Source organism: Theobroma cacao, chromosome 10, assembly GCF_053813885.1.
Source record: "Theobroma cacao isolate CCN51 chromosome 10, ASM5381388v1, whole genome shotgun sequence".
In the NCBI taxonomy this organism is placed as follows: domain Eukaryota; kingdom Viridiplantae; phylum Streptophyta; class Magnoliopsida; order Malvales; family Malvaceae; genus Theobroma; species Theobroma cacao.
In genome coordinates, this window is record NC_142648.1 from 27608944 (window position 1) to 27617589 (window position 8646).

Genomic DNA, 8646 nt, shown 5'->3' on the forward strand with positions numbered 1-8646 from the left:
ATGTCAGCAAACCTCCTCAATGCACACTCGTAAATGTATAATTTCTTTGTCTTCACAACCATACAACAATGTTTCCTTCACTTACTTGCATGAAAGCTTTATATATATAATTTTTAAATTATGAAGGCTTTGTGTTCTTGAATGCCAGTGAGATGATTCCTTCAACTTGTATAATTTCTTTTGAAAAGTAGAATTTCATTAAAGCTGCACAGGGGGAAATGTAGGATTTCATCAACTTGTATAATAAATTTATCGGAGCACTAAATTGCACGCTCGCCTTTGTGATTTTATAAATTGAAATCTTTGACCATTTATTGGAGGATTAGTGGGAATATTAATCTTTTTATAAATAGATCAACAGCTAATGCAAGAATTAATGGGAGAACAATGTAATGAGAACTCTCACCCGAAAGAAATTTTGTGGGAAAAAAATTGATCATTTTTATTAAAAAAAAATAAAAAATAATACACTTATATAACATGTGGGGATGCAATTTCCATAACAACGCCTAATAAAATTGATGCACTGCCCCTTGGAGCATGTTGAGAAGTATGGTGCCCACACGCTATTGAAATGTCATATTGACAAGAAATCTGCTAAATGATTGAATTCAAGATACACATAAATGATACTGACTTGTCATTCTTTCTTCAAGAGATCTTTGATATTTGAAATTAAATTGTAATTATTAGTATTTGATTTCTTTTTTAATTAGTTAGCATGCTTTCCAAATATATGAAATTAATTTGTTTATTTACTCTTTTTTCCATATAATAAAAATGTCATCCCAACTTTTTTTTTTTGAGTGGTATGATAATTCAATAAAAAGTGAAGTCACAGAAAGCACGTGTGGACTTCAGAACTTTCTTAAGTATAAATTGACTATTAGGTATTGAAATAGCGACCCACATGAAGCTTAGGTGGCCAATTGATATGGGTTGTTGATGATATAAACAGCTATGCATAATCTCGTATGAATCATTTCATATATTCAAGCAACCTATTAGCTATTATTTTTGACAAAACAATCTGAGTTATTATGGCTGTTGACCTTGCAAGTCTTAAGTGGGTGCATTTTTGCATAAAGAAATGTAGTTGGAAGTACATATGCATCGGTAATTATATTTCTCTTTTGTGTATATAGAGATTTATAGATATTGAGTTATTGAATATTAGAGGCGATCAAATTTGACTCGACTTGAAAAATTCAACATAATTCGTCATAAATTATTCAAAATACACCTCGACAAGAAATTACTTAAGACTCATTGTAATTTGATATATGAAATATGTTGCATTCCAAATGAGTCAAGATTCAAAATGACTCATTATAGAAGATAATTCGAACTTGACTTGATCTGATTCAAAATAACTCAAAATTTTGTAATAACTTGAAAATTAATGTATATTAAACAAATTAAACTTAAACCAACTTGACTCAAACATCTAATAATTTGATAATTAAACAAACTAAACTTAAAGCAACCTGAGTCGAACGATACATGACATATAATTCAAACCCAAAACTACTTTTTCTAAAGCCCACTGTAACGACCCCTCCTAGGTCGCTACCGGCGTCCAAGACTTTCGAGGGATTTCCGCTAAGTCTTGAACAAGCCTCATTTAAGACTTCCGCTAGATTCATTAAATACATATAATCGTATGCGTAAGCGAACATTAATAATTAAACTACTGTCTACTCCATTCAAAAAAATAACAATTCACGTTTATAAGTTAACAACATTTTTCAACATCTAGCAATTTTGTCAACCATCAAATATAACATATATAACATATTTATTGGGATATAGTTTTTGAAATTTAGCACCCACTCACCTCACAATAGCGGGACGCTACTTCGCTATTGATTCTTGCGTATATTTAGCTATTCTTTTTTTTTCTTCCTTTCCTTCTTCTCCTCCGTCGCTGCTCCTTCTCTCCTTCTTCTTCTTTTTTTTTTCTTCTTTCTTCCCTCTCATTATTCTCCTCTGCCGCTGCTCTTTCTCTCCTTCTTTTTCTTTTTCTTTTTTCTTTTTTCTTCCCTCTCTTTTTTCTCCTCATCGCCGTGCTCCCCCTCTCTTTCTTCTTCTCTTTCTCTTTCTTTTTCTTCTCCCCGAGATGCCGTTTCCCCTCCCTCCTTTTCTTTCCTCTCTCATTTCTCTCCCTCGGGTCCCCCACTCTCTTCCTTCTCTTTCTTCTTCTCTTTTTTTCTTATATTTTCATCCTTTTTGGCAGCTTGACTTTTCTTCTTCTCTCACCTTTTTTCCTTCTCTTTTTAGCCGACCCCCCCACTTACTTTTTCTTCTTTTTTGTCTTTTTATGAAAAGAGCGTTACAATCTCCCCCACTTAAAATAAATTCGTCCTCGAATTACATCAACATAGAGACATTTAACAGTACACTTTGCTCTTAAATAAATATAGATATTCTACTCACATTTCCTTTTTTGGTTCTCAAGTTGCCTCCTCTACCGAGTGGTTTTGCCATATTACTTTCACTAAGATGATGTCCTTAGAGCGAAGCCTTTTTACTTGATAGTCCACTATATTAACATCTTTACCCCTACTAGGGTCTTTATATCTGAAGGATCCTTCACCTTGATTTCTTTTACTCCTTTCTCTTTCCACCCCAACCTCTGTACATCCTGCCTCAATTTTTCTAGCGGCATCAACTACTTCGGGATAGGATGTGAATCTCCGAGAGACTAGAATTATGTATATTGGCCTATATAACCTCTTAATGAACCTCTTGATCCTCTCCCTTTCAGTCTGAACCATATACGAAGCATATCTTGACAATTGAGTAAACTGGATGTCATAATCTGATACTGTCATCCCAGATGCCTATATTAAGGTTGCAAACTCCTGTGCCTTAGCGTCTCTCACACTTTCAAGTAGAAATCTGTCCATGAAAGCCTGTGTGAATTCTTCCTAAGTAAATGGAGCAGAACTAGGAGGTCTACAGCGCTTGAGCGTAGCGAACCATATCTGCGTTACCTCTGTCAATCTAAAGCTTGTCAACTCAACTACCTGGCGACTAGAACAACCCAATGCAGTACAAATTTTGTCCATCTCATCTAAAAATACTTGTGGGTCCTCTGTTGATTTAGCACCCGAAAAGGAAGGGGGTTTCAATTTCATAAAATCACCTAGAGTCACCATGACATTTCCTCGATCTATTTCCTCATAAGGTTGACATCCGAATCTTCAAAACTAGAACCCATTATTTCATTTGGTTGATACACTCCCTGTCTCTTAAATTCTGCAAACTCTTGGGTTAACCCTCGCAATCCAACTACTATCTCCTCTAGTGTGGCAGTGGGTACCTCTGGAAAATCACCTCCCGTATCTCCAAAACTGGTACCGGTTCTCCTCTCACTAGTACTTTGACTGCTTTGAGGCTCGGCCATTCGACCTCTTAGTCCACCTCTCCCATTGCTCTTAGAGAAAGATGCATGTGGTCCTTTCGTAGTGTAATCTGGGGCATTAAACCGTTTCATTCTTCTTAAGGCGGCTCACGTCTTAGGTGACATCTCAGTACCTAAACAACAACAAACACCCTTCAAATAACTAATAAATATTATTAATAAAGGTGGCTTACTAAGATTAAGGAGTTCGTGTAGCCTCCTATGCATAATCCATGCTGCAGTCATGAACTGTGGATAAGACTCTACACTACCCTTGACTCTCTGTTGACAACACAAGAAATCTTAAGACTTTTATAAACCCTGAGCTCTGATACCAATATTGTAACGACCCCTCCTTGGTCGCTACCGGTGTTCGAGACTTTCGAGGGATTTTCGCTAAGTCCCGAACAAGCCTCATTTAAAACTTCCGCTAGATTCATTAAATACATATAATCGCATGCGTAAGCGAATATTAATAATTAAACTACTATCTATTCCATTCAAAATAAAAACAATTCACGTTTATAAGTTAACAACATTTTTTCAATATCTAGCAATTTCGTCAATTATCAAATATAACATATATAACATATTTATTGGAATATAGTTTTTGAAATTTAGCATCCACTCACCTCACAATAATGGGACACTACTTTACTATTGATTTTTGCGTATATTTAGTTATTCTTTTTTTTTCCTTTCCTTCTTCTCCTCTGTCACTGCTCCTTCTCTGATTCTTCTTCTTTTTTTTCTTCTTTCTTCTCCTCTATTGCTGCTCCTTCTCTCCTTCTTCTTTTTTTTTTCTTCTTTCTTCCCTCTCCTTCTTCTCCTCATCGCCGTGCTCCCCCTCTCTTTCTTTTTCTCTTTCTCTTTCTTTTTCTTTACCCCGAGACGCCTCTCCCCCTCTTCCCTTTTCTTTCCTCTCTCCTTTCTCTCCCTCCGGTCCCCCATCTCTTCCTTCTCTTTCCTTTTCTCTTTCTTCTTCTCTTTCTTTCTTGTCTTTTCCCCCTTTTTGGCAGCTTGACTTTTCTTCCTTCTCTTTTTACCCCCCCCCCCCCCCCCCCCCCTTACTTTTTCTTCTTTATTGTCTTTTTATGAGAGGGGCGTTACACCCACTCTATCTGCTCGATTGCTACATTGTAAAGCACACTTTAAAACCCAAAATGATTTGTCGAAAAACACTGTAATTGTAATTCTTACTATTCAATTAATGTAGTAAAATTACAAATTTCAATTTTGTATAGAAGTTCGATATGGTGAAGCTTTTTTTTTAATAAAAATATTAAGATAATATCACCAGAAAAAAAGAAAAAGTTGAGAATTTTCTAATTAATAAAGAAAAGAATGAAAATTGATATGATCAAAAATGGAGTTGTAGGCGAGTATAGTGTAGAGAAGAAAATGAACCCTCATTGCCCAAAAAATGGTCCCCGCAGAACTTCTACTCACTCGGATGAGGCCTCCTTTGAGCTTTGAGCAATGCAATGAGAATATTATACCATGCTATTTTCTAATTTTGATTAAATTTATAAGGGATATTTTGATTTGGAGAAATCAAATTTAGGGAGAAATAATTGGGAAAAAAAATCAATGTTTTTGAATCGTGATACATGTGATACTGATGTATCTGAAAAAAACTTTTTCGTATTAAAATTTTATAAATTAAATTGCTGAAATTTTATATAATAAAGAATCGTTGGTCACAAGGGATATCCTTTCTTTCTACGAAAAAATTTCTTTATTTTACAGCTTTTTTTATTGTTTAATTGTCCCTCGTAATGTGGTAATTATTTTAATTTTAAATATTATATCTGTAAATAAATTTATGTGTTGTAAATTAATCTTAATTAGTCCTACCGACATTAATAATTTGATTTATATATACGATAATAAACACATAAATATACACAGAATCATATATTCAAAAGGATTAAGATCATTAAAAAAAAAAAGATATAAGGCTAGATTGCTACATATTTTCTTTTTCATCCTCCATTGATATAAAAAGATACCTTTTTAAAATTGAATTAAAAAATTTTAAGAGTAAACCACATTGGAGGAATAAATGGAAGAACATAACTACTTACACTTGGAAGAAATGTAGGTAAAAATATAGGTGAATGGGGCACGTTGAAGGGCCAAATGATTTTTATTTTTAGAAGACATGCCTATTGGATGGAAGAAGATCCTCATTTATAAGTTCAAAACTCATTTAATCGATTACTAATATCAGATTTGTGACATATATGAATGCATATTGTATATATATACAAATTATATACATGCTTATTCAAAGGTTTTTCTTTTTTTGGAAGATCTTTTTATACAATTCTGCCATATTGAGCATTGCTTCATGTGGATTGTGTTTATAGGGACTGACCTATTTGGATCGAAATAAAGAAACAATAGTGTCCTTCCCAAAAGGTGCAATTGTCACCAAAGGAAGTATGAAAATCCAGTAAATCATGAATGATTGCAGTCCCTATGCTACGAACTTTTTAAATACGGGGCATCCTTGTGTTTTGAGTACAATGGAAGATCAAGAGCAATCTCTGCAATCTTTCTGTATTCTTGAATCTTTGTAGGGATGGCAAATTATTCAAAGTTAAGTAGTAGTGCTGACAAAAACAGGTTCTTAAACGTCTCCATCATAATAGTGTGACTATAATTTTAATGCAATAATAACAGGCTCTTTCCAAGATAGTGTTATGCTGACAGGAGTCTCCATGTTTGAGACTCCTCATGGCATTACAGCTTATCTGCAATAAAACTCATCTTTCAAAAAAAAAAAAAATTAATGCAATAATAACAAACATATGATATTCAGTGTATCTTGCACAAATTTTGCCTTCTACTTTCAATGGAAAAGAATATGAACAAAAGAAAAACAGAGTATGGTTAAGCTCTAATTATGGCCTTATCCACACGAAACAATTTGATTAGCTCCATCAATAAGTAGCCGACTTATATGCATTTCGCAACAGTTGAGTAGCTGGAATAACACTCACACATGTCTTCGTCACAACATCTAAACCACTAACTGTTACTTTTCTTTTCTTCAAATCTTCCTTCCATGCTATAAACATGTTCTCTCTCTCTGTTCTGTTTTGTTTCTATTAAGCATGCCAACTATTGCAATAATTTTTTTTAATGTTTCTATTAAATGTGTGATAAAAATATGATTATATAGAGATGACAATTGAAAGCCTCAAATTAAAATCAATCCAGAATCAAATGTAATTAAATTAAAAAAAATGACGTATTTGAGTTAATTCAGAATGATTCGAACTCGAAATGAATTCATATGTAAATAAACTCAACCCCGAGTTTGAACCAACCAAAGCTACCCAAACTCACCCATTTTGCCACCTCTACTAGCTTTAATCACAGCCACTTTCCCTTTCATATCGACCAATTACGAATGCGTGGTAGAATGGTATTAATAACAATGAAACTGTTTATTCAATAAAAAGAGGAAACTTTCTTCAATCTCTACTGAGAATGAGATAATTATTCCTTCTTAATTTATATTATATAGGCTTGAGGAGGACGAAGATTGCAGTTGTTTTCTGGTTTTCCGGGTTCAAGAAAATGGGCGACGCCGAAAGCTTCCGTGAGTACATCTCGAAGAGTGGATCAATGATTTTCTTTCCGAAGTGTTTCTCAATAAGTGCTTCCAAGGCAGCTCTTATGTACAGCGTTCGCTGTCTTAGGTCAGGCATGGCTCTGTGCTGCTTTGGGATGTTCAATATGTCCATTCTCTCAATGCTGAAACATCCGTTTCCCTCTATAATTTGCCGCAATTCTTTTGGGTACGTGTAGTAAATTGGCAAGTTGAAAGTATCAATCTTCGCCTCACTTACTATTCCCTGCATCACAGCCATTTCAATAATGAGTAAGCTAAGTTCATTTCGCTCGTGATTCTTGTTAGACTTGAGCTAAGTGTAGAAACTGATAAATGGTATTCAATTTGAAACCGAAAGAGTAATTGATTAGAGGTAATTATTATAAAAAAATAAAAGAAAAAAAGAAAGCAAGCTACCATTTTGGCCATGTCCATGAGGCAAGAACCCACAAGTTCAAATTCTGATCCTGTTGTAATATGAGGGTGGGAGATCATATCAGGAACAGCGGGTATAACAAGAGCCATTAACCCGCCAGGCGCAAGCTCTTTCACTCTTGCCTGTAAAAATGAGCCTATGTCCTTGGCAAATTGATCCGAATAAGCTTCAAAGACTTCCTTTGGTGCACCTGTGTAATGAATCCGACCCTGATTCCAGGCAGGATCAGTTTTGTCTACGACTTCTTTTGGCACCTTAGAGAGCCAATTGAGTGCACATGATGAGTAAACAAAATGCAGGGAAGCCGTGGGAAATAGGCGGCCATGGAAAGAACCTGGAACACAAGCTGCATAGTATTGCCTCCCAAGTTCTGGAAGTGATGCAAACAGTGAATTGAAGTCGTTGCTAACTTGGTCATTGAAGAAAACCTGGAATTCAGGAGTTGGATGGGTTTGGAACTTGCGCTTTAGTGCCTCTAAGATATTTTGGATTGCCAGAATTGTATTGGGTCCACAAGAGCAACCTAAGTCTGCAATCCTTATTGGCTCTGAAGCTGCTAATGAAAGTTTTTGAATGTCAAGTTTCATGGCGATTTCCTCATTGATCATACGTTTGGCAGTCTCCATAATTCCTCTCTGCACAAAATGATAAGGCATCCCTGCTTAAATTTATTAGGCTAATTGCTCATTAATAGAATTAATGAAGTTACAGGTGGTACCTGATACATTGAGTTCTGGGCATAGCTGTAAGGTCCATCTCCTCCGTTCATAGCATATGAATCGGCCATTATGCTTTGGCTTTTAGCTTCCATCAAAATGTCTGCAAACCTCCTCAATGCACGCTCGAAAATGTACTTCACAACTATATGACAATGTTTCCTTTACTTGCACAAAATCTTTATATACATACTAGGATGATACCCGTAGCTACGCTACGGAAAATGTTATAAGAAATATAGATTATGTTGTATTGGATTTCAATTTAATACCTTCAAAAGATAAATTGTTTGTAGAGAAAAAGATAAATTGATATTAATTGCAAATAGTTATTTGTGTCGATTTCAATCATTAGAAAGTTGGTAAAGGATAAATTTATTTTAATAGTATATATAGTAGTAATAGTTTTTTAAGTAAAAGAGATAATAAAATAATCGAAAGGAAACACCACAAACAAATCAAA

The 8646-nt window shown here is 34.7% G+C and overlaps 1 protein-coding gene across 1 annotated transcript; it reads right to left on the bottom strand.

The window, feature by feature from the left end:
- Positions 1 to 6674: 6674 nt before the first annotated feature.
- LOC18587360 (loganic acid O-methyltransferase-like) lies at positions 6675 to 8391 on the bottom strand. The gene is made up of 3 exons (XM_007011097.3): positions 8186 to 8391; positions 7449 to 8102; positions 6675 to 7275 (listed from the first exon to the last, which is right to left on the bottom strand). The coding sequence occupies exons 1-3, from the start codon at positions 8276 to 8278 to the stop codon at positions 6937 to 6939; spliced, it is 1086 nt and encodes a 361-aa protein (XP_007011159.3). The 5' UTR covers positions 8279 to 8391; the 3' UTR covers positions 6675 to 6936.
- Positions 8392 to 8646: the final 255 nt, after the last annotated feature.